The sequence below is a fragment of the Ursus arctos genome, unplaced genomic scaffold (assembly GCF_023065955.2).
Source record: "Ursus arctos isolate Adak ecotype North America unplaced genomic scaffold, UrsArc2.0 scaffold_19, whole genome shotgun sequence".
NCBI lineage: Eukaryota > Metazoa > Chordata > Mammalia > Carnivora > Ursidae > Ursus > Ursus arctos.
The window spans coordinates 26,732,830-26,759,398 of NW_026622863.1; the positions used below are offsets into that span (position 1 = coordinate 26,732,830).

General features: G+C 38.1%; 1 protein-coding gene and 1 non-coding gene across 2 annotated transcripts in view; both read left to right on the plus strand.

Annotated features, from left to right (window-relative positions):
- AP1G1 (adaptor related protein complex 1 subunit gamma 1) overlaps positions 1 to 23,691 on the plus strand; it is a 71,773-nt gene extending 48,082 nt beyond the window's left edge. Inside the window, exons 10-23 of the mRNA XM_026495159.4 lie at positions 280 to 335; positions 1,462 to 1,575; positions 4,353 to 4,493; positions 5,256 to 5,310; positions 9,661 to 9,783; positions 9,961 to 10,050; positions 10,671 to 10,798; positions 11,686 to 11,790; positions 12,466 to 12,607; positions 12,802 to 12,928; positions 17,225 to 17,332; positions 17,443 to 17,603; positions 20,637 to 20,735; positions 22,383 to 23,691. Coding sequence (XP_026350944.1) covers positions 280 to 335; positions 1,462 to 1,575; positions 4,353 to 4,493; positions 5,256 to 5,310; positions 9,661 to 9,783; positions 9,961 to 10,050; positions 10,671 to 10,798; positions 11,686 to 11,790; positions 12,466 to 12,607; positions 12,802 to 12,928; positions 17,225 to 17,332; positions 17,443 to 17,603; positions 20,637 to 20,735; positions 22,383 to 22,484 — 1,551 coding nt within the window. The 3' untranslated portion in view covers positions 22,485 to 23,691. The remainder of the gene's footprint in view (positions 1 to 279; positions 336 to 1,461; positions 1,576 to 4,352; positions 4,494 to 5,255; positions 5,311 to 9,660; positions 9,784 to 9,960; positions 10,051 to 10,670; positions 10,799 to 11,685; positions 11,791 to 12,465; positions 12,608 to 12,801; positions 12,929 to 17,224; positions 17,333 to 17,442; positions 17,604 to 20,636; positions 20,736 to 22,382) is intronic.
- Positions 1,876 to 1,960, plus strand: LOC113252590 (small nucleolar RNA SNORD71). The gene has a single exon (XR_003314941.1). It is a non-coding gene; the product is annotated as a small nucleolar RNA SNORD71 (small nucleolar RNA).
- Positions 23,692 to 26,569: the final 2,878 nt, after the last annotated feature.

Genomic DNA, 26,569 nt, shown 5'->3' on the forward strand with positions numbered 1-26,569 from the left:
AGATTTTTCTCCAGTGAGGCTGTGCCAATATTGTTCTTCCACTAACAGTATAAAAACTTTAAAACATAATCTTCCAGCAATTACTGTTGAAATAGAATATGATTTTATGAGTTTGCCTTCAGATTTTAGTTTAGTTTTGTTTTTGTTTTTTGCTAGCCATCTATAGAAATACAAACGATCACCTTTAAATAGTTTGCACAATCCGAGGCCAGGAGGTGATCCTTAACCAACATAAGTGTTTAATTTTCTTAGATTTTAACCTATGCTATTTCTCTTTAGGTCCTAGCCATAAACATCCTGGGTCGTTTCTTATTGAACAATGACAAGAATATTAGGTAAGTCAACTGGAAAATATCTTTTATCTTGGTATTATAAACTCAGCGTTTTCAAGAGTGACTTTGCTCAAGACCGTGCATGTATCGAGTGACTTATCTAGAACTTCAACTCAGGATTTTTATTTGTAGTCTGATCTTAAAACTACTATTTTGTAAAGAATTTGAGGATTTGCTTCATGACTTAACTTTTACTTTTGTTTACACTGTCAGCATTAGGAGTCAGCAAACTTTTTCTGTGAAGGAGCAGATGGTCAATGTTTTAGACTTGTGGGCCTTAAGGTCTCTGTGGCAACTACTCCAAACTCTCCATCTTGGTGTGAAAGCAGTCATAGACTGTGTAAGTGATGAGTGGCTGTGTTTCAATAAAAATTCATTTATAAAACCACACAGCAGAGGGCTAGAGTCTTGTAGGTAGAGGCTGTGGCTTGCTGACCTCTGCTCCAAATTAAGAAGAAAAATAGAACATTTTGTGTTGCAAACCTGGAATGTGTTTATGAACTTCAGCTAATTTTTTTAAATAGATGAATTTATCAGTATTTTACTTTGTTACTTTCCTTCGTGTAGTATATCCTGCTTGTCCTTTTTCCTGTTTTAATCAGGAGAAAATGTTCTTTTTTTTTTTTATCAAGTGAGCATTTAAAAATGTGTAAATAATCATTGTGGTACCCTGAATTATCTCCTCCTTCCAAAAGAATTTTTAAATACTTCAATCTTAAACTCAGGTTTTTATAGGGTTCGTCTTGGTACCGGTATCAAATAAAAGCAAAGAAAATACAAATGGTAACATTGAAATCATTTCCTCTTGCAGTTTGGGATTAAGGAAAGGCATACTATGCGCTTATTTTGTTGTACTACTTGGAAGAATTTGAAAGAATGGAATCAGTCACTTTTAGAAGTTTAAATGGACTTGACCATGAATACGAATCTAAATTCTCCTGGTTACCACTACTTAAGATTATAGTGTCTTTTATGCCTTTAAGATATTACCATTATACTCACTAATTCAGTCTTGTCTTTTAAATATTTAAAAATATTTAGTCATTAGACATCTTCTTTGTCATTATTTAAGTAGAGAAGAACTATCCTGAATTTTTAATTCTGCCTTTTGCGACTTTGTTTCATCCAGATATGTAGCTTTGACATCTTTGTTGAAGACTGTGCAGACAGATCATAACGCAGTACAGAGGCACAGAAGCACGATTGTGGACTGCTTGAAAGATTTGGATGTCTCAATAAAAAGGTAACAGATTATTGATAGTTTTCTCCCCCCCCCCCCCCGATAACGTCATAATAGTTCTGAGAGTGAGAATGTTGCCATTTGTTTATTTAGTCATGATTTTCACAGATGAACTCTCAGCTGAGTAAATCCTTTTTAAGGAAGGATTGGCAGGGAGAAGGTTAGGTCAGTGAAGAAGGCCAATAAGGAATACCAAAGTACAAGTGCACTTTTGTGCACAACCAAAGTTGTCCTTGCATCTTTGATAGACAGACAGGTACAGATAGACTGGGGAGAAGTCTGCTTAACAGAGGTACTGTGCGCTGTGTGCTGGAGGATGAAAATGTGGAGTGATCCATCGGCTAAGTGTTTTATCACAATGCTGATACTCAGTTGCTGACAGCACACATTTTCTCACAGTACTTCTAGAAGCAGCTGTGGTTTTTAGAACAGTGCATCTACGAATGATTGTTAGGCAGCAGATAGCACTTTGAAAGGGCATAAATTCTTTTCCCGGTTGGAGTAACTCTACTGAATCTATTGGAAGAACTGGAGCTGTTTGTAAAACCTAGTTGTAGTTGGCCTCAGTGAACTTCTGGTTGTATGTTTAAATCCAGAATAAATTAGATTTGAAATGATATCTGAAACCATTCGTTTAGCAAATATCTATTGATATTGAGTTCCTTTTATTTGCAGAGAGCAGATGCTAAGTGCGTGAACAATCTAAAGATAGACCTAAACTCAGCAACAGTAACTCACTGCTTTGCACAGGATTTTTTAATTAAAAAAAATTTTTTTTGAAGATTTTATTTTTAAGCAATCTCTATACCCAACGTGGGACTCGAACCTACAGCCCTACAAGAGTCACATGCTCCACCAACTGAGCCAGTCAGGTGCCCCAGGATTTTTTTTGACAGTGGGAGGTGCTTTGCGCAGGATTTATAAGCACCCTCTCAGATGATTCTCAGAGCAAGCCAGCGAGACAGACTAGACGATTATTTCTATCCCCACTTAACAAATTAGTTAAAATACAGTCCCATAGAAATCAGATGATTTCCTTTAAACCTGCCCCTGTACAGGCAGACCTGGGAATAGAAATTAGACCTTCTGACTCCTCTTGTGTTGTTTCTTTCTCTATTGCTCATGACTGGGCTTTGCATTTCGAAAGTAAAACCTGTGTCTCCTTGACAGGCTGTTTCACACTAGGAGCTCGGACTCTGGAGCCCGAATGCCTCATTTCAAATTTTGGCTCTGTCTTTATTAAACTTGGTTTGGTTACTTAACCTATCTCTGCCTCATTTGTCCCATATGTAAAATGGAAATACAAGAGCACCCACTTCAGGGGCACCTGGGTGGCTCAGTTAAGCACTGCCTCCAGCTCAGGTCCTGGGATCGAGCCCCGGGTTGGGCTTCCTGCTCAATGGGGAGCCTGCTTCTCTCTCTTTCTCTTTCTCTCTCTCTCCTTCTGCCCCTCCCCACTGCTCATTCTCTATCTCAAATAAATAAAATCTTAAAAAAAAAAAAAGAGTGCCCACTTCAAAGGGTTATGCAGGATTAACTGGGTTATTATATATAAAGTACTTAAGCACTGTGTAAGAATTAGCTATTGTATTCCTGTAAAGATTGAATGTTGTTTATAGATTAGCTAAGATAAAAGTATTTCTTACTTGTTAAATTGGTATTTTGAAAGTCAGTTTATAAACCATATTTAAAATCATTGACCAAATATGAAAAGATTCATGTAGTAATCTTCTAACTTTTATATGTTAAATATTTCCGTTGTGCCTTAGTTGCCGACTTTGATAGGCAGTTACGGAAACTTTTATTTGCCTGCATAGCACATGCCCTTTTTCCCTTTGCAAAGCCCTCATTCTCTCTTTTGTTCCCCACAACCCAGCTTTTTTGAGATAAAATTAACACAAACGTGTAAGTGTGAGGTGTACGGTGCATTGATTTGATATATATTGTGAGGTAGTTACCACCATGGCGTTAGTGAACACCTGGATCATACCACATAGTTACTATTTCTTTTTTGTGGTGAGAATATATAAGGTCTACCCTTTAGCAGCTTTCAAGTATATAATACATTTTTGTTATTGTTCATTGTTGTTGTCATGCTGTACGTTAGATCCCCAGAACTTACTCACGTTATGGCTGAAGTTTGTACCTTTTGATCAACAACATCTCCCCTTTCACCCCAACCCTGAGACTCTGGTAACCACAATTCTAGTCTGTTTCTATGCTTTTGACTTTTTTACCTTCCAGGTGTAAGTGACATCATACAGTATTCATTTTTTCTCCGACTTATTTCACTTAGTATAATACCTTCAAGGTGTGTTTTTATTCCAATTTTCTATATATCTTTTGATGTATACTGTTATATCATTTTTGGACAGAAGTGGATATAATAAAAAGAGAACATGGTGGCTTTATCACATTTTTAAGGAATAATGCAAAGAGGTATTATCATTTAGTAATAATTTCGTTGCTTCTCTTTTTTGAGCCTTGTAACTGTTCTGAATTTCTTCTTCATAGACTGTTGAACCCAAACTGCATTTTTGGTCATAAGCAGTGTATCTTTTAGAGCTTTTAGAAGAAAAGTGTTGAATAAAGATTAAAAATGTTAAAACTAACCTTGTTAACTTTGGTTATCTTGTATACGAAGGTTGCGATCACAAGATTGTGGAAGGACATCAGTACATCAGCCCGTACTTGATGTTCAGAAACAACACACCTGGGTCTTTGTTTCATTCCTACTATAAATACCATAACTTTTTTTTTAAATTTTTTCCCTCTGCAAGGCGTGCAATGGAATTGAGTTTTGCTTTGGTAAATGGGAATAATATCCGAGGCATGATGAAGGAATTACTTTATTTTCTGGATTCATGTGAGCCGGAATTTAAAGCAGACTGTGCATCTGGAATCTTTCTTGCTGCAGAAAAGTAAGATTTAATGTTTACATTTATTGGTAAAAGATGCTTGGGACTTTCTGAAAGCATCTTTACAACATGGGGAAAATGTTGTAAACCTATTTAAAATGTGTAATGTTTATTTCAGGCTCCCAGTTAGAAATTTGCTTCATTAGAAGGCCATTCCAGCCAGTATTTATGTATGCTAAGACCAAAAAGAACCCTACTTTCATAAAATCTCCTCTTGTATCTGTCCTTTAACTTCTCATCTATGAAGAAGAGACTAGAAAAGCCTTTGTTTGTTTGTGGGTTTTTTGGTAGAGAATAGAAAAACTATAGCATCATAGCATCTAAATTGTGGTTCTGTGTAAAACTGTTAGGAAGACGCACCTCAGTTTTAGCAGTATGATGATTTCTTCTCTCTGCACCGTGAGTGTAAGGGCATGAGCTTCTAGCCCTGGTGTTGCCTGGGTCTGGGGACAGCCCCTTTCTTCTTTCTTCTCTGTCCTCTTGCTTTGTCTTTATGATATGTTTTCCGAAAAACTGGAGATGGAGTCCCATGTCTCAGCTCAGTAACTCCTTTTACAGTTATTATGTGAAACATCTGAGTTTGTGTACCATTTCATTACCCTTTGAAATGGGGGTAGCTGCTAGATTTGAAGGTAAGATGTGTCCAAAAATAATCACTTTACCAGTAAACCTAGAAAAGACTATGGGACAGTATTTTTTAAAGTCACTGAGCACAGAATAGTTTACAGGTTCCAATTGTTTCATCTGGTGCCATTATTTCCGCAGGTATGCACCTTCCAAAAGGTGGCATATAGACACAATTATGCGTGTTTTGACAACGGTAAGTAGTGTTTTTTTAGTCAACGTATACTAAGTGCTGGATGTGCTGATTAATGAGGCAGACAAAGCCCTTGTTCTCATGAAGCTTTACATTCTAGTTCTAGTGGGGAGATAGGAAATTCATGGGAAAATACGAACTATCCTGTTAGGCAAGAAAAAATACTACGAGAAACACTGAAGCAGCATGAAGGACTATAGTGATGGCAAGGGAGAGTGGAATATGGGGCAATGGGCCAAGTTTTTTAGGTAGAGTAGTCAGGGCGGGTCACTCAGAAGAGGTAACACTTGAGAGAGCTCAGTGAAATGAGCCATGCAAAGGTTTGGAGCAACAGCAAGTGTTGCAAAGCCTTTGAGTAGCAACAAGTGTGGCCCGCTTGGAGGCAATAAGAAGGCAAGTGAAGCCAGTAGCATGAGGGGCAGAGAATGGGAGGACAGAAGGAGGGCCTGGATTATATAGGGCCTCAGAGGAGTTTGGAAAAAAAATTTTTAAATATATATAGGAAGCCATTGGAGGGTTTTGAATGACGAGATTTATTCTGAATTTAAAATTATGGTTTTATAAGATAGTATTTCTTTGGCAGTCTTCCAGAGTTTTGGAGCTTCCATGTTTATCATTTGGTTAATAGGGATTAGAGATTTAACAGTCAAAATGAAAGTGTAGTGGCATATAAAGAAAACATAACTATCTATGTCTAATTGCTGTCACAGAAGTAGGTACCATAAAGAAAAACTTGTAAGGCAAAAGGAAAAAAATCTACAAAGTTAAAAGGCAAATGACAAGTAGGAGAAAAACACTTAACATATGACAGCATGTTAATATCTTTAATCTATATATAATTTACAATTAATAGAAAAAATCAAACACTGTAATGGAAAAATTGGCATTTGAATAGACATTTCACAAAAGAAGAAAGAAATGGCTGGTTAACATTGACAAATATGCTTACTAATAAAGAAATTTGGGGTGCCTGGGTGGCACAGCGGTTGGGCATCTGCCTTCGGCTCAGGGCATGATTCTGTCGTTATGGGATCGAGCCCCACATCAGGCTCCTCCGCTATGAGCCTGCCTCTTCCTCTCCCACTCCCCCTGCTTGTGTTCCCTCTCTCGCTGGCTGTCTCTATCTCTGTCGAATAAATAAATAAAATCTTTAAAAAAAAAGAAAAAAAGAAATTTTACTTACTAGTAAAATTACAGAGTAGGTATCGTTTTTCACTCGTCATACTTTTTAATCTAATTCCTAGTGTTAGTTAGGAAATAGAGAAATAGGCAGTACTCTCCACTTCATATTGGGTATAATATGGTGCCGTCTTTCCGGAGTATACTTCCGGAAATCAAGAGTTGGCCAGTTAACTGACTGAGCCACCCAGGCGCCCCAGTTTGTACCTTTGAACTCGTTAATTCTCTTTTTAGGAATTTATCTTGGAAAAATTAAAGGACAAGTGTACAAAAACGTATGTACAAAGATGTTCATCCCAGTCCTGTTTATAATGGGAGGAAACTGGAAATACATACAAGTCTCCAAATGGGCATTGGTTAAGCAAGATATAAAACACCTGTAGGAAGGAATGATATCATTGAAATTATGATGTGTGTGTATATATTTGTTGCTGTGGAATTCTGTCTGTGACATGCTAGTTTTCTAATTTACTTGAATTAACTTTGTAAAAAGTTAATAAATGCAGTAATGGGGAAATTATATTTTAACAAAAGCTATGAATCAGGACACATTTTGTTGGTTTTTATAAGGCTTAAATGAAGAAAAAAGAGCTCTTGAAGAAAAATATTGTCAAAATCAAAACCATTCTTTTTAATGCTCCTGCTTTTCATTTTTCTAATTGACTTGTATAATCTTATTTTGGTCCTGTGATTTTTCCTCTTTAACTTATTGATGTGCTGGATTACATTAATTGATTTCTGAAAGTTGAACTAACCTTCCATACCTGGAATAAATCCCACATGATTATGGTGGATAGGTCTTTTTATACATTGCTGTATTTGATTTGCTAATATATTTTTTAGGATTTTTGCATCCATATTGGTGAGAGATACTGGTCTATAATTATCTTTTATCTATGTGTTATTTAGTTTTTTTTTGTTTTTTTTTTTTAAGATCTTATTTGTTAAGAGAGACAGCCAGCGAAGAGAGGGAACACAGTCAGGGGGAGTGGGAGAGGAAGAAGCAGGCTCCCAGCGGAGCAGGGAGCCCGATGTGGGGCTCGATCCTAGAACCCTGGGATCATGCCCTGAGTCCAAGGCAGACGCTTAATGACTGAGCCACCCAGGCACCCCAATTTGTTGTTTAATCTCCAAATATTTTGGGATTTCTTAGCTATCTTTGTGTTAGTGATTTCTAGTTAAATCCTGTATGACTTTTATTCTATTATTTATTTTTAAAAAGATTTTATTTGTTTATTTGAGAGAGAGAGAGAAAAAACACAAGTGGTGGGAGGGGCAGAGGGAGAAGCACACTCCCCACGGAGCAGGAAACTCAATATGGGACTCAAGACCAGGGCCTCGGAATCGTGACCTGAGCAGAAGGCAGACACTTAGACGACTGAGCCACCCAGGCGCCCCTGACTTTTATTTTTTTTAATTGAGATGTTTCTGGGGCACCTGTCTAGCTTAGTTGGTAGAACATATGACTCTCGATCTCAGTGTCATGAGTCCATGCCCCACGTTGGATGTGGAACCTACTTTAAATAAATAAAAATAAATAAATTTGAGATTTTTTTTTTTATGGCCCAGAATGTGGTCTGTCTTGGTGAATGTTCCATTTGAGCTTGAGAATAATATATCTTCTGCTGTTGGATGAAGTGGTGTATAAACGTCAATTAGGTCATGTTTTGCTTCCTCTTACTTACAGCACTGCTTTTTCCCATTAGGGAAGAAGAATGTAAAACAAATTACTTATTTTTTTAGCTTCTCTCCATTCCTTTTTGACCATTTCCCCAAACTTCTCTCTCTGGCTTTTAGCAGGAGTGTGTATCCCAATCACCTGGGGTTTTTCTGTTTCTGTCTCTCTCTTCTTTTCCTTTCCCTTTTTCTTTCTCTCTCTCCTTTTCCTTTTCCTTTTTCTTGGTCTCATTCTTGTAAATCAGATCCACTCCTCTGCCCAGCAACAGGAGCTTGATCAAGGTGCCTGATACTAGGCACAGGTTCCACTGTTTATATGTCCTGCACAGCTTGGTTATCATAATCCTCTGACAAGGCCAAGATTTAGTTTCCTTGTAGGTTAAATAGCTTTATTGTGTCCCATGGTTGCAAATAGTATCTCAGATTCTGCTAGTCAAGAGGACATTAAAGAGACCAGGTTTGTTTTTGTTTTTAAAGTGTGGATGATTAAATATAAAATATTTCCCCTTTCTGGGATGAATGGTTCTGTAATTTTTATAAACTCTAGCTTTTAAAGGACAGTGTGATATTTTAAATAAATTGAAGTTTTAAAAAGGTTACTATTTAATTCTTATTTAAATGCTGCCCTTTTGGGGGGGTGCCTGGGTGGCTCAGTCTTAAGCATCTGCCTTTGGCTCAGGTTATGATCCCAGGGTCCTGCTCAGCAGGGAGTCTGTTTCTCCTTCTGCCCCATCCCGCTGTGTGCATGCACTCTCTCTCTCAAATAAATAAATAAAATCTTTAAAAAAAATTAAAAAAAATGCCACCCTTTTGGACCATTGATATACACTCCCCTCTTAGTCCCCCAGAGTAATGTGGCTTCTGTAGTTAGCCCATATGATTTTAACTTTGTTGGGGAGTTGGGAGAAGGGAGAGGTTGTTGTAATTAAGTTCCCAGTGAATATACTTCTTAAATTTTTGAAATCTTAAACCTAATCTGTTTTGAGTAGGAAAGGTCTTTCTTTTCTACTCAAATGTATAAAGGTCCTTTGTATTTTACTTTTACTTTGACAGAGGAGATTTTTAAAATTTTTTATAAAATTAAAAAACTTAGAATATTCATTTAAGGGGCGCCTGGGTAGCACAGCGGTTAAGCGTCTGCCTTCGGCTCAGGGCGTGATCCCGGCGTTGTGGGATCGAGCCCCACATCAGGTTCTTCCGCTGTGAGCCTGCTTCTTCCTCTCCCACTCCCCCTGCTTGTGTTCCCTCTCTCGCTGGCTGTCTCTATCTCTGTCGAATAAATAAATAAAATCTTAAAAAAAAAAAGAATATTCATTTAAATAAGTAAGACATTTGAATAGGTAAGACTTTGAAGTTTGAGCTGCGTGTATAAACCTGAGAATTGGAACCAGTTTTATCTTTGAGGATGCTTTGTAGTAGTCTCCTTTGAATAAAAGCAATAGCTAACATTTCTTATCATTATGGTGTGTTTCTAAGGGTAACTGCATTTCCTTTTAGGCAGGAAGCTATGTTCGTGATGATGCAGTCCCCAACTTGATCCAGTTAATAACCAATAGTGTGGAAATGCACGCCTATACTGTCCAGCGCTTGTACAAAGCAATTCTTGGTGATTATTCTCAAGTACGTACTTTCTACTTTGGTGGGGAAATTACCCATTATGTTCCTGGTGTGTTCTTACTACTAACACTCTAGATGTGCCTTGGTTTTGACGTTTATGATTAGATGACCTGTGATTTGCGTTAGTCCTTGGAAGGATTAAAAACCAAATGGTGACAAATGGTGACTTTCTTTTGACAGCAACCTTTGGTACAAGTGGCTGCATGGTGTATAGGTGAATATGGAGATCTTCTTGTATCAGGCCAGTGTGAAGAGGAAGAACCTATTCAGGTACCCTTTGTTACTCTTTCAGGAGGGGAGAAAATAGTGGCTTTGGTTATAGGAGGATAGTGTTTAATGAGGAGTTGAGTTTGATTCCTTGAAAACCTGTTAAAGAAGTTAATGCCAGAATTATATTGGGAAACTTAACAGTTTTGAGATGGAACTTACTAGCCCTATGTGAGATTTTAAAACCACCTGCAGACCTACTCCTTACCCCATCAGACTGAATTATATTGTTTCTCCTACCCTGTGGCTTGATAAGAAGAAATCAGACATATCCATGTCTGCATTTGCTTATTAAAAGACTGGCTTTAGGAGAAGTTATGGCAACAACACTTGAACTCTATTTATCCCCCTTTTATTTTCTTCCTTACTTCTGCCTCTTGAAACTAATATAATGTGTCTCTCAGCCCCCTCTGGGTATTTTCCACTCTTTTTTTTTTTAAACCTCCCTCCTACCTGCTTCTGATTGATGGATCAGCTTGGACAGTTACCATGGCAAAGCACAGATTGTGTTAGAAGTTTTGGTAATGATGGTAGAGTTGTCTTTCTGGGGGCATCCTGTGACTTGATATCAGATTTAGATATTTACTGTTAGAATTCACCCTACATTTTTTTTTTCTCCCCAGGTAACAGAAGATGAAGTGTTGGATATTTTAGAAAGTGTCTTAATCTCTAATATGTCCACCTCTGTGACCCGAGGTTATGCCCTCACTGCCATTATGAAGCTTTCTACTCGATTCACCTGTACTGTAAAGTGAGTATGGAGAAAAAGTAGGATGGACGTGTTATTTGTAATTTTTAAAAACTCTTCGTTACGAAAATTTCAAGCAAAGGCAAAAATAGGATAGTTAAATGAATTGTACATTCCTATTATTCCACAATAATAATCATTAATTTGTGGTTCATCCTTATTTTATCTATACTTTGCTCCCTCTTATCCTCACACCCCACCATTTATTATTTTGAAGGTAAAAAGTTATGTTTTTAAAATCTGATTTCTAATGCCTTTTCTCTTTTTTAAAGTAGAGAAGTTATTTCCCTGTATAAAGGTTCTGGTTTATTATAGTATTTTGAGATGTCTGAAGAGGAAGAAAATCATGAAGGTTTTGGTGGTTAAATGTTTAAATTTTGCTCTTCACTATTTTGAATAAAAGTCAATTGGATTAGTTTCCCAGCCAGGCATATTTAAGGCAGACTTATTTCTCTTAGACTTTCTGTAAGGCCCTGTGGAAAATGGTAGTTTTTACTAACTCTTTAAATTGTGAACTAGAAGAATTTGTTGTCAGGTAATAACCCTTTGTTGATAAAAGCTTATTTTAAAGTTGTTAACGAAGAGAATGAACATTATACACTTCTTTTGTAACAAATTAATAATTGGTACTTTTTTCTAGCAAACTTTAGGTTATGGGACATTTAACAGACAAAATCTAGCAATACAGTTAGAACAAGTATAGTGGTAAATGATGGTGTTGAGGTAGATGTTGGATGAAAGAAGACAAAGGAAAGGTGTTTTGTTTTTGAAAAGATATGGAAAGAGGAGTATTTCAGATTTTTAACCAGAAAACTGGTTTGTTTATTTTCTCTGCTTGTTTGTGATTTTTCTTTTGGGTATTTGAATTTGTTTGTCATTTTATCCCAAAGCCGAATTAAGAAAGTGGTTTCAATCTATGGAAGCAGCATTGATGTGGAACTCCAGCAGAGGGCAGTAGAATATAATGCACTTTTTAAGAAATATGACCATATGAGGTAAGTGAAAGAAGCTAAGCAATGCATGTAGCTGTTAGCATCCTGAGCAGATTGTCATGATAATCCGCAAGGGAGACTTATTCCTCGTGCTTTACTAACTGGACACCACAACTCTATTTAGTCCTAATTGCTGACTGCTTTTATTTATCCATCTTCTATTCTGCCTACCCTGTAAAGACATAAGTTAGCTGTGTCCTCTCATTCACCTTCTCCCCTTTCTTTTGGTATGAAATGTTTGCTTCATTTTCCATTTTATTTGGTTAAGAAGTGGGAGTTGTTTTTTTTTTTTTTTTCAAGAGAATCTCATTCCAATATTTAGCTTTGTGAGGCGTGATCTTTTTTTCCACTTCTGTTATGCAGTATCATCTTGATTGGAAATTGTTAATACCTACTTATTTGCCTTTCTTTCATACCAATTTCTCTACCACTGAGAAATCCCAGTCTCTCGGGATTTAGGTGGACAGTTTGTCTATTCAAGGTTTCTTGCCTGCCCTTAATCCAGCCAGGAATTTAGGTCATGTATTCTTGTAATCCATCTTCTATTTTAGTGTGTGTGTTACAGGGTGGGGAGGGGAGATGGCTGTCCATGTTTGACTCCAATATAGTAACAGTGATTGTCTTGGGTAGGGAATCTAGGTTAACTGCCTAGAATTTAACCACTTCAGATTCTTCCAGGTCTGCCCTGCTTGAGAGAATGCCTGTCATGGAAAAAGTGACCACAAATGGCCCTACTGAGATTGTGCAGACAAATGGAGAGACAGAGCCAGCTCCACTAGAGACCAAACCACCACCCTCTGGGCCACAGCCCACCAGCCAGGTAGCTTTTCACTCGCTTATCTGGGAATCTTTGTGATCTTATAGTTCCTTATAACCTGTCTCTCAGCTGATTCCCTTCAGTGTTCCTGGATTGATCGATGGCTCTCTTCCTTATTTTTAAGTGTTGAAAGAGCTTTGCTTTAGCTGCAGATTAGACAAATGACTAATGAATTGAGATATTATTTCCTTGTATAGGCCAATGATTTATTGGATTTGTTGGGAGGAAATGACATAACACCTGTTATTCCAACTGCACCTACAAGCAAACCAGCTTCTGCTGGTGGAGAACTTCTTGATTTGCTGGGAGACATCAACCTTACAGGTGAGACCAGACTGGAGTTATTTAATGCCTTGGCTGAGGTTATAAAGGCCTTGGGGAAAAAATACACTGAACATAGTCTTTCTGGCATGTGAATCAGTTAAAGAGGGGAGAGGCTGAGTGAGAAGTAGGAATGGAATCTTCACAGCATCTGGGATATAAACTGCCATGCTAGTATTCTAGAGCTAATTCACAGGGAATACTTAAAGTCTAATTTTTAATATTGGGAGGATAAGTTGCTCTCATAGTATTTAAGATAGAAAGGACTCTCAGGCGACAAAAGAAATATATCTCAAGTCACTTCTGCTTTTAGTTAGTGTCCTAAGACATCACTTTTGTATGTTTCTTTCTACTCATGATAAGCTTTCAGGAGCCAAGGCCACTTGTGGAGGGTGGACAGATGTTAACCTGTTTTCCTCTCGCCCTCTTAATAAAGCAATGGAGGGAGAAAATCATCCATGATGATAATATTCAAACATAACTTTTCATTTGGAAACATTTTTTTCTTATGTTTGTTTATATGTAGTAGACGTTAGTAATTGTTGATGTATTATTCAGTGACATTATGAACCCCCAAGTCCAAGCGTATCACCATAGCATATAATTTCTATCTTAAGTGATTTCTTTAAAAGTATAATGGTGAGTTACTGCATGTGTGACCTCAAATAGAAAATAGCCATAGGATAAGGATTTTGAATGGTCATCTAGACAAGCTATCAGAGGCTAAATGGTTTTTCCTAACACAGCTTCTTCCCAGAGCTTATGGTTTATATTCATGTCTTAACAAAATTTCAAAATGTTACTGATGTGTATATACTTTTGAGTCATTCCCAAATAGTTTCAGATCCTCAGATGCCATAGCTCTACTGGATCTATCGAAAAGCAAAAATAACCCCTTAGTTAAAACATAGTGTATAGGTGATTCACTTTACTTATTAACATATTAGCATTTCCATGTTAGTCCATAATCTTCACAATTATAATTTAAATGGTTGTCTAACATTGCATTAAAAAGTTTGCATTGTTATTTACTCAATTCCTTACTATTGGACATCATGTTTCAGATTTTTCTTGTAACTAATGCCTCAACAAATATCATCATTACATCTGTTTCCTCTTATTTTGGATTACATTCTTAGGTCAAGTTACTCAGTCTTTCTGGTTCTGTTTAAAGTAAGAATGAGAGGTGCCTGGCCGGCTCAGTCAGTAGAGTATGCAACTCTTCATCTCGGGGTTGTGGGTTCGAGACCACCTTGGATGTATATTACCTAAAAATAAAATGTTTTAAAGTAAAAAAAGGATGTGGGTGCCTGGGTGGCTCAGACGGGTAAGCAGTAGCCTTCGGCTCGGTTCATGATCCCAGGTTCCTGAGATCGAGTCCTGCATCGGGCTCCCTGCTCAGTGGGGAGCCTGCTTCTCCCTCTCCCTCTGCCTGCCGCTCCCCCTGCTTATGCTGTCTCTCTCTGTCAAATAAATAAATAAAATCTTTAAAAAAATTTTTAAAAAGATGATAAATACTTTACCTTATGAGCTCTTTATGAGGGATGGTGACTTATTCAGTACATGCAGGACATGTAGTATGCACTTAGTAAATGTTGTTATCTTTTCCTCAGTGCATCTGTCTACCAGTTTCACTGTACAGTCGTAAGTATTGTGTATTATCATTTTTTAAAAACCCTAACAGGTGAAAGACTGGCCCTATTATTTTGTTAATTTTTGTTTTTTTCAATCACAGGGAGTGTTACATTTACATATATTTTTGTATTACACATGAATTTCTTTTTTGCATATTCCTTTTGTATCTTGACTCATTTATCAGGGGGTCTTTTTTTTTTCTTTTTTTAAAGATTTTATTTATTTATTTGACAGAGATAGAGACAGCCAGTGAGAGAGGGAACACAAGCAGGGGGAGTGGGAGAGGAAGAAGCAGTCTCATAGCGGAGGAGCCTGATGTGGGGCTCGATCCCATAACGCCGGGATCACGCCCTGGGCCGAAGGCAGACGCTTAATATCATGGGGTCTTAATGTTTTATTTTGTTTCTCTTTTTACGTTTTTACTTTCCTAGTGTTACATGAAAAAGCAAACTGATAAAATGTCAAAAGAGCCTGGATTTTCCTTATTCATCATGTGTTTTAAACGCATTTCCCCATTTTCTTTATTAGGTTAAAGATTTTTGAGTTTTATATTCTTTAAGCCATCATTACAGTCATATATCCTAATGCACAGTCATTTAAGTAAGTGGAAATTAAGAAATAAATTTAGTGTGTGTTTTTAGGGGAACCGGAGCAGTGAGTTTCCATTGTTTCCCAAAACTACTTATTGTTCCTTTACAGGAGGAAAGAGCTAAAATCTGAGGGACTTAGGGACCCATAATCCTGGCTATATATTTTGAGTAGCCTCTGATTTTCCATGGGAATGCATTTCTTTTTTTCTTTTTTCTTTTTTTTTTTTTTAAGATTTTATTTATTTATTTGACAGAGAGAGGCAGCGAGAGAGGGAACACAAGCAGGGGGAGTGTGAGAGGGAGAAGCAGGCTTCCCGCCGAGCAGGGAGCCCGATGCGGGGCTCAATCCCAGGACCCTGGGATCATGACCTGAGCTGAAGGCAGACGCTTAACGACTGAGCCACCCAGGCACCCCATGGGAATGCATTTCTAAAATTGTTTTGAAAATGGAAATTGTAAGAAAATTACTAGATTAGAGTTCTAAAAGTTAGAACTATATGAATATCTTGTTATACTTGATTGGTAATGTGCGTGACTGCACTTGCTGTGGTGTTCACATTTGTTTTAGCTTCTTGTGGTTTGCTTAGCCATATATATTTTTACCTTCCTTGCTAACTTTTAGTATGTCATTTTTTTTCTTGTGTACTTGGATATTTTTTTAAAAAAGATTTTGGCCTTCCTTCACTTTGTTAATCCTTTTCAAAATGGTATATTTTCAGATAATTTAATAAGTTGTTTGAAATCTGTTTAAACCTAAAATGCACTCTCTATTTTGCTGTGTTTTCTTATGCCTTTTCTTGGAATCCTGAGTTCTCTCAGTTCATGGCCATTTTCTATCACTTACATGATCTTCAGCTTGTTCTTACTTGCAAGTATCAAATAAAGATGGTCATTTGGTGACTTCTTTCCTCCACTTCATACCACTTCTCCCAGGGTGTGTGTGCATGTGTGTTAAAATTTTATTATGCAGTATTTAACATCTATAAGGTTTAGTAAATGCCTTGATCTACTTAGCTTACAAAATAAAATCTTATTAAATTATTGTTATTATTAAAATACTATTTTACCTGTCAGATGTTGGCAGTGTTTGGAGATATTTTTGATTATCACAGCTGGGAGGATGCTACTATCATTTAATGGGTAGAAGCCAGTGGCGCTGGTAAATACCCTACAGTGCACAAGATAGCCCCCTACAGCATATAATTAGCCTAAAATTTCATTAGTTTTGAGGTTGAGGAACTTTAGTTTAGAGGTATAATCATGTTCAGCTCTGCAATTGCCAAATTGTTCTCCAGGTTGTTTGTACTAGTTTACATTCCTATAGTAGAGAAGTCTGCATTGCTCCATATTCTTATCAGTATCTGGTATTATCAGACATTGAAATTTTCACCGTTCTGTTGGATGTGAAGTAGGATCTCATTGTGGTTTTAAACTTTATATTCCTTATTACTGGTAATGTTCAGTATCTCTTTACATATGATTCTCTTTTCATTCAGATTCCCTCTTCTGTTAATTGCTTGTTTATATCTCTTACCATTTTAGGTTGAATTATCTTTTTTTCTTACTGATTTGTAGAAGATATTTATGTTCTGGATACTCATCCATTTGCTGTTTTGTAGCAGACATTTTCTGCTGCCTGTGGTCTGTCTTTCATTTTTATTATAGTATTTTATAATGAATAAAAGTTACTGATTTTAAACTATTTGAATGTTTAGTTCTTTTCCCTTTATGGTTTCTTTTTCTTTTTTTTTAAAGAAATATATTATCTATCTATCTATTTAGAGTATGAGGAGGGGGAGGGGCAGAGGGAGAGGGGAATCTTAAGCAGGCTCTGCACTCAGCGTGGAGCCTGATGTGGGGCTTGATCTCATAGCCCTGACCCAAGCGAAACCAAGAGTGGGACGTTTAACTGACTGAGCCACCCAGGCTCCCCTGGTTTATGCTTTTCTCATCTTATTTAAGGAATCCTTCTTTTAACCTGAGTTATAACAATTTTCTCCTGTATTTTGTTTGTTTTTTTGTTATTGTTGGTGAGCTTTGTCATGCTGACTTACCATTGAAATGTTTCATTTAGGTGCTCCAGCTGCTGCTCCTGCCCCTGCCTCAGTCCCACAGATATCCCAGCCCCCCTTCTTGTTGGATGGGCTTTCATCACAGCCTCTCTTCAATGACATCACTACAGGTACGATTACTGGTGTCTTCACCCTCAGTGAGAGGTAGTTACTGAAGCAAAGAATAATTGTGTAAGCATTAAGCTGACTGCAGTTAGACTGATCTTCCTGTGCTTTCCAGGCATCCCCTCCATCACAGCATACAGTAAGAACGGCTTGAAGATAGAGTTCACCTTTGAACGGTCAAATACCAACCCTAGCGTCACAGTGATAACGATACAGGCCTCCAACAGCACAGAGCTGGACATGACAGACTTTGTTTTCCAGGCTGCGGTACCAAAGGTACTACAGCGTCGTCTTTGCTTTTGCCTTTGATTAAAGATGGATTGATTTTTTTTTCCCATGCATTTGATAAGGGATATATTTTAATGTTTAGAAGTTAAACTAAATTTGCAGATTTAACCCAAATTAACAGTAATATATTATGGTTCGTTGAAGCGTGTCATTTTGAAAGCATTTTACTTGGTCAGAAATATTCTTACAGTATAAAGAAGGGACATTCTGGTAATAACTAGTGAGACTCACAGCAGAATTCTGCAAGGTGGTCTGGTAATGCTCAGGCCATTGAGGATGGGCGGGGTTCAGTAATACAGTGGTAAAAACCTGAAAAACACAAATTCTAACATAGAATTAAAATTCATTAAGATGAATAACTATCTATTTCATATTCTTTTCTGGTTTTACTGGATCAGAATTAAAAGTTTGCATCTCTTGATATTTATTTAAGTGAAAGAAACATTCCTTCTTCATTAATATCTAGTTTAGTATTGATCCAATCACTGCTTCTTTTTGTAAATTGAAGCTTTGTTTATACCAAATCTTAGTTTGAGGAATATTTATGTCTGTCCTTGAATAATGAAAAGTTTTGTATAAAGAAATACCGAGAATGAAGAGTGGGCAAAATTTTTCTGTCAAAAACAAGATAGTAAGTTTAATTAATTAATTAATTTATTTCAATAATATTTTTTATTATATTATATTAGTCACCATACAGTACATCCCTGGTTTTTGATGTAAAGTTCGATGATTCATCAGTTGCATATAACACCCAGTGCACCATGCAATACATGCCCTACTTACTACCCATCACCAGCCTATCCCATTCCCCCCTCCCTTCTGAAGCCCTCAGTTTGTTTCTCAGAGTTCATAATATAGTAAGTATTTTAGGCTATATGATGTCTGTTGTATCTACTTGTTTCCGCAGTTGGGGGAAAAAGCCGTAGTTAATATGTAAATGAAAAAGCATGGTTGTGTTCCAATAAAACATTTACAAAAACATGTCGGGTCATTCTTGGCCGATGGGCCATAGTTTGCCAGCCCTTGTTTTAGACTAAGCTAAGCTACTCTTCTCAGTGACATTCAAACAACACATTTTTGGAAATTGAAGACCTTTTCTTTTATTTGTGGTTACTGCTGACTTTGCAGCCTCCTTTACTTGCATTTTTAGGAGCCAGAGTAATGTAGATGTTTTTAGAAGCACTAGAGTGGGGTGGTTTCAATAGTAGTTGTATGATGTTAAGCAAGCTTAACCTTTATGCCTCAGTTTCTTCATTTACAAAGGGAGGATGGTGGCAGTGATGCCTACTTCCTAGGGTTCATTTGAGGGATAGATGAGTTTTATGTGCTGTGTACTGTTTTAAGTACTTCTCTTTTGTTCATTGCTCAGTAAATGTTAACTGCTGCAACCTTGGGTTTTACACTTGTTACCATAGGCTGTGCTCTAGCAACATAGCATCTCTGCCATTAAAGCATGGCCTTACTTTTGGTGCTGTACTGTATCATACCTGTTTGCATGTCGTGATGTACCCTGAACTTCAAAATAATCATATTTCGTAGATTCTATTATTACTTTTTATTATCTCTGAAATTGAGATGCATTTTAAAATTGGTACTTTATCATAGTTTAGTTGGCAGCCTGTTTTCTTTGTCAGTGGTACATAAAATAATGGTGTGAAAAACAATGGCATCCTACATTTGATGAAATAAATGTAAATAATAATATTTCAGCTTACATAATCTATCTTGACAATAGAATTGTCAAAGACCAAACGTAATAAGTCCGTGAGTTGATATAAAATCTCTTTATTCTTACAATTTTGGTCCTAAGAGAAGGCTGGATAGACTTTACTCCTCTTGTCCCCCACCAGCCCTGCTCCCCACCTGTCTCTTTCTGTCTCTCTCCCCCATCTCTTCTCTTTCTCTGTCTCTCTCTCCCCCTCTTCTCTCCTTTACTCCTCTCTGCCTCTCTTTCCCTCTCTTTTTTCTCTCTTCACTCTCTATTATTTTATAAGACTATACTTTCAGGAAAGATTTTTTAAATCCTAGTATGGGGGTGCCTGGGTGGCTCAGTCAGTTAAGCGTCCAACTCTTGATCTCAGCTCAGGTCCTGATCTCAGGGTCATGAGTTCAAGCCTTGCGCTTGGCTCCATGCTGGGCATGGAGCCTACTTAAAAAAATTAAAAATAAAGTAAAATCCTAGTATGTACAATAGCTACATACATACTATATTGTGCTAACAATTACAGTTTACCTGTCTTGCTGATAGCACTTTTATCTCTCTTCTCTGTAAACAAACAAGTAAAACCCACCAACACTACAAATCATGGCAGTTGGCTTTTCCAGGTTTTTTGCTGTATAGGCTAGCTCTGCACGAAATTGTTCTCTTAAGACCTGTGACCCAGGTGGGGGAGATCCTGATGTATTCCACATACATATTAACAGCTTGGCTCTTTCCAGCCTTTCCTTACCTCTGTCATGTAACCCTTGACACATTCCAGATTATGTAGACTTGAGAAAACAAAAGTTAAAGTCTCCTTATCCCAACTATCCAAATATACAAAAGCATAAGGCCTGTAGTTGGTGATTGGTATGCTGTTTTGTTATTTCTAGAAAGCGTTTTTTTGTTTTTCTTTTTCGTTTCTTTCTAGCTTTTTTCTTTCTTTCTTTTTTAGCCTCAGGCACCCATTTTTTACCTGCATAGTTGATCAGTTACTATTAAGTGAGGTTGCCAAAACACAAATTGGTCACCTTTTGAAAAGTGGTAGGCTAAAGTTCCTTCTGCCTGAAAGAGGAGAGTGGCTTATTGCTAGTTTTCATGATCAAAGACCTAACAGTGGGGTTTTTAAAATAATGTGAAGGTTATAGCCAGTCCACATACTATGAATTGCTGATATCTGGAAAACAAACATAACGTAGTAGTAGGTCAGTCTGTTACTTGAGTAATTATCCAGGTGTCTGATTTTTTTATTTGTTGACATCTCTGACATAGTATTGAGTGTATTATTTTTTCTGAAGAGTGCCCTTTGTTCCCCACAGACATTCCAGCTGCAGCTTCTGTCTCCTAGCAGCAGCATTGTCCCAGCGTTTAATACGGGGACCATCACACAAGTCATTAAAGTTCTGAACCCACAGAAGGTGAGTAGCACGTTTGAAGAGAGTATCTGAGTGAGGGGTAAGCATATTTCCTGAAATAAAATTCTGCTTTGTTTCTCTAGGTTTTTTCTGACTCATAATTGTAGAAGAAATCTGTGAAAATGTCTAGTCTAACCTCTTTATTCTTTTGTAGATTAGATAATAAACACAGCCTAGACACTTGAAATCGTTTAGTGGCAGCATTAAAATGCAGCTTTTTTTTTTTTTTTTTTTTTTTTTGAGAGGGAGAGGAGGCGGGAGGGGCAGAGAGAATCTTAAGGAAGCTTCACACCCAGCAGAGAGCTTGATGTGGGGCTTGATCTCATGACCCTGAGATCATGACCTGAGCTGAAGTCAAGAGTCAGACACTCAACCTGAGCCACCCAGGGATACCTAAAATGCAGCTTTAAGGAATTATCTATTTAGAGGCTTAAAGGTCTAGTTTTTTGCAAGAATAGAAGGAAAGCTTAGACATTTTAATCTTTTTTTTTTTTTAAGATTTATTCATTTTAGAGAGAGGGAGAGAGAGAGAGCATGTGGGGGAGGGGGAGAGAGAGCTAATTTCAAGCAGACTCACGCTGAGCACAGAGCCTGACACTGCTCGATATCACAACCTGAGTAGAAACCAGGAGTCAGATACCCAACTGACTGCGTCACCAATGTGCCCCTTAGAAATTTTAATTTTTATACAAGTTACAGTCTAGAGTAAGAGTATCTGTAGAACCCCATATATCCATATTTACTACTGTGATTATTGAGTGCTCACAGTACAAGTGGAGGCATTTTTAATGAAACAGCCAAATGAAAAGTAGCTTTAGAAACTGAAATTAAGCAATGTTTTCATTATATCTTCTCAAAGAAGTAAATTGACTCCACTTTTAATAGTCATCAGTTGACTGGTTTTCAAACAGTTTTTGAAAATGGCTCAGAGAATTTCTTCACCTTGAAAGATTTCTAGTGGTATCTCATAACCCCGGTATGATGATTTCTTCCTCTTATAACGTTTTGCCTTTCTTCTGCTACTTACTGGATTCTAAGTTTCTGCCTATAGTACCAGCGCAGATTCCTTTGATGATCTGGTACATAGAGTAAAAATTTTCTTAGTGCATTAATATTTGAAATCTGCCACGTAAAGTAAAAGGGGTTTATAACTGAGTTATCTTAAAACGACTTCTGTTACCATAAGTTAACTTTTTTCTTTTATGTTTTGGGAACAAAACAAGTTTATGTTCACATTTACTCTTGGTTTTACAGACAAAGCAACTGTATCTCTGAGTTTAGAGCATAAGATGAGTATGTTTACCTCATTTTTCTGGAAACTTGGAAAGAAGGGTTGAATCTTTTTGAGAAGCACTCAGCCAGTGTTACTGTGAAAATGCTCCTGAGTGGTTCTGTCCTGTTAATGCGGTTCTAGGATTGAAGCTGATGGTGTGTTCTGGAGATACACTTCCTGTACTCGACTGTGTGATGTTGGCCAGAGTACTAGGCAGTAATGGTGGTGGTAGTGGTTATTTGCCTGTGTGTCATTTTTGAGAGACAGGTTTGCTCTAAAATAATTTGTTTTCTCTGATTAAAAGTCTATTTGTGGACCTCACAGATTCTAGAACTTTCCTTTCACTGTGTAATTTGCGATTCTCTGTTCTTCTACAGCAACAGCTGCGAATGCGGATCAAGCTCACATATAACCACAAGGGCTCAGCAATGCAAGATCTAGCAGAGGTGAACAACTTTCCCCCTCAGTCCTGGCAATGAGGGCCTGGCACCGTTCTCATTCTTGTCCCACTCAATCAAAGGAACTCTGGGAAGGAGGTTGTGATCGCTGGCAAGTCCCCCCCAACTGTACCATGGGCATGAGGAGCTGAAGAGAACTGTTGAGGAGGATTTTCCTGAAGTTATTGCTGACCTCAAAGCATTGTCAAAGATGAATCTCCTCTCCTCCACTGTTGAGGCCGGCTGCTTCTGGAGGCTACTTTGCACTCTTCCTCCTCTTCTCCTTTGTCCGCACTTCTTCACCCCTCCCACATTTACAGCCAGAATCAACATTCCCTGGGCCCCTGAGGAAATAAGCAGCTGGTCTGGAGGAGAGGACTGGAATCCATGGCAAGGAAACACTCACTCTGTCTCTGCAGCAAAGAATTGCCCCTTCTTTCTACTGTGTTTTTCTGTGGACTGGGCGAGGTGGGGGTATCCATTCCTCACTAGCTGGGTTACCATCTTCAGGCGCTTTTTACATCAGGCATTCAGAATGGAAATGTTAACAATGGACATTAGGGAGCCCTGCCTTTTTCTACTGGTTCCCCCAATGTTTGAAAGAGGCATTAGGCTCCTAGTAGCCTTTACTGTGCATTGCTGTATACACACAGACACACACATGTATGTATGTTTGTTACCAAGACCTGGGCAGACCTGGAGAGGTTATTTGTAAACACTGGACAGTGCAGTTAAAAAGAGCTTTTGTTGAGATTTGGCATGAAGGATATGGTGCTCTATTTGTAATAGAAACTCCCAAGGCTCTTCCAGCTCCCCTTTCTCTCCATTCTTTAGCTGTAGTCATGAATACTGTCCATGATTTTCAAAATCGATTCCCCTGAAAGTGCAAAGTGGACAACTTCTAAAAGGTATATTAATAGTTATTAATGCCCCTGTCCCCACCACAAATTTTAAAGTTTCTCCTAAGCCCATAACTTGCCTGTTGAACTATGGTAAATGGGTGGAAAGAGGAGTTCGCTTTTTAAGATCAGACTCCTTAACAAAAGCACCTTTGCCCATAGGAAGAGTGAGTATCAGACTCATCCTAGAGCATATTGGAGTCATCTTCTCCATTACTCCAAACCTTCCTTTTTATTTCCTGAGCCTGGCTTGGACCTTGGCATTCCGTTTGAATTCCTTCTTCTAACTGGAACATTTGTGTTGTATCTGTAACACTGGCACTGAAATAAAGACCACGCGGTTAAAGAAATCTTTCCTATATTGTACTTTATGGTGTTGGAATGAAGCCTTGTAGCTTCCTTGCCCCCTGTGTGAGAGGAAGTCTTATGGACATAGGGTAGGCATATCCTTTCCTGAATCTGAGAAGTTGGTCTCATGAGAGAGGCCAGTCTCATGAATATCTGCATCAAAGACCTGAGGTGTCTGGAGCTTTTTAAACTAGGGAGAGTGCCGAGTGCTTTTTAGAAAGGAGCCTTGTATTCTCAAACCTTATTGCTGGAATGAGGTAAGGTGACTCCTGTGGCACATGGTGAATGTACTATGTACGTTCGGCTGCATGGGTGCCATGTCTGATGTACTCCAGAAGAGAGGACAAGTCAGGCCCGCCTTGCTCTTAGAATGTTTGCAATCATTACTGTACTGAGTACAGTATAAGGACGACTTTGGCTTTGGTCTTAAATCTGGATACAAATATCATTCCCCCCCCTCATTTCACCAAGCCTTTACTAAAATCTTCAGTGTCTTGTCAAATCTCGCTCTGTATCAGATGCTGGATTATTCCTAACATTTGACAAACTGGGGTTGAACTAAAAGGCTCAAAAGGGGAAACTTTCTGGTCTTATCGTAAACAAGAGCAAGATTTACTAAACTTACTCTACTGGGTAAATGGTTGCGTCAAGAACAGGATATTATCTTGTGCAGTGTTAGTAAAGGCAAGTGTGGACTAATGTATGTTTCAGACAACTTGCTTTGCCTCTGCAATGAAGAATAGCCTTTCAAGGTTTCTTTGCCGACTGATTTCATTGGATGGATACTTAATGCTGTGAAACATGATAGGATTAACATAATATTGGTAGATTTCTCGAATAGAATTTAACATTCCTCTTTGGGTTAGAGGCTTTATTTTTCTCTCACATTAATAGTTGACCAGCCCAAGTTTCTTTAGTTGGACTGAACTGAATCTCAGAAATCTGCCGAAGACCATGCTCTAAGACAGTGCTAGCCAGTGGAGCTGGAAAGGGTCTACTCTAGTAACAAAACATCTCCGTGGGTGATTATAGTTCTGAGGTGGAGTTATGTGATTATCCATAGCTTTGTCAGGACGGGATAAAAATCATGGCCTTAATGCAAAGGGTGCTGCCTAGAATATTTGAAGTGATTTTGGAGAGTGAAGCTGAGCACCACACTGAAGAACTAGCGGCCAGAAAGCTGCCTAGGATCCTGATGGTTGTGACGACTGTTTCAAATGATGGGATCTTTGAAGGCTTCAGCGTGCCTTAGTTTCTAGGATCAGAATTAGTTCTCCTTGTACTTGGCCTTCCTGCTAAAAGGAGAAATCTCTTACTTTCTATGAATACTTACACATTTCAGTAGTTTCTTTCCCTGGTATGACCATGCAAGGGGGGGCGAATTTGGATGGATTTATGATGTCGGAGCCTTTGTGAGGAAAGTGATTTCCATGGCTGTCTTAATAACCCCAGGTGATGAGCAGTGAGCCTACACATACTCGGACAATTTCACATGCACTTTTACCTCATTTCCCCCTCTTTCAGAATAATGTATCCTATCACTCCCACCCCCTCCACCCCAGTAATCCTAAGGGAGAATTCATCTAAGTAATCTGAAAAAAAAAAAAAAAAGTAGGAAGGGTGCTCTACCTGAGAAGCTTCTCCCACAATGCTCTGGTGCTCTTACCTTGAGGTAATTGGGACAGTTTTGGAATGTTTTATGCTGTGTGAAGTGATCATCTGTTTATTTTAAGGTCTTTCTCATTTAAAGAAACATTCCTCAGTGTAACATTTGGGAGGGGATTCTTTCCTCTTAACTAGGTTAAAGATGTGGTTCATACCCTTTATTTGTCCCATTCGTAGAAGAAAGTAGACATTTGAAACTGTTCAGCACTAACGGTTTGAGTATTTCCATCTACTGTATAACATGCTTTTCAGTTTTACGTTCTTCTAGAAGAGTTCGGAAGGTAGGCTATACGGTATTTGAGGTTCAACTTCCTTATTTTACTTGGGCCGTGAGAACTAGGGGGAAGAAAGAGTTTGAATGTGTATTCTTTTTTTCTGGTGAATGTATTTTATCTACATCGTTTTAAACCAAGTGGGAGCTAGAGAGCAAAAAGTGGATATTTACGAATTTGTGGTTGGTGGAGAGGTGGTACATGACTGTATACTCATGTGTTTGGGAGTGGGGAGGGTCTCTGAGGAGCGGAAAGTCCTGAAGTTTAAAACACGTTGACCAGCTGTGGCTCAGGAGGGTGGGGCTGCTTGTGGAAGTGGAATCGCTCTTTTTCAAGCAATAGTAGTGAGTGGGCTCCATCTGCAGGGTTCCAGGACCCAGGACACTTAAACAGAAGAACGTGCTGAAGCAGCTTGCGGTGTTGCTTCGTGAACTTCCGTGAGGCTGATTCTGGCTTCAGGATGGAGCATCGGAGTTTTTTTGTTTTTGTTTTTGGAACCTGCCGTTGCGCTTTGTGTGTTTTGTTTTGTTTTCAATTTGGGGGGGGGGCCTCATGGGAAAGAGCTTCTGGACTCTTTCCTTTGTGAACTCCCACTGTGTCCTTGTAAAGTCCCTTTTCCTTCATAATTGTTGTAAGTTACATTTTCATTAAGCCCCATCACATCTTCTTTACTGTAAAAATATTAAAAGGCTGTTTCTAAGTGGGACGGCTAATTCTAATTATTGCAGACATATTTTTGAGATGTAAAAAAAAATTTAAAATTAAATGATAAGTCTTAGAGGTGAGTGAGGAATAAAATGGATGTAAACATTTACATGGGATGCATTAGAATTCTGCTGTGTGTATTGTCTTTTGGTTGAAACAAATTATGAACAGTGACTAATAATAAAAAGTCAATACTCAATGATTTAAAATTTGCTTCCTTGCTTCTTACAAGTGGATT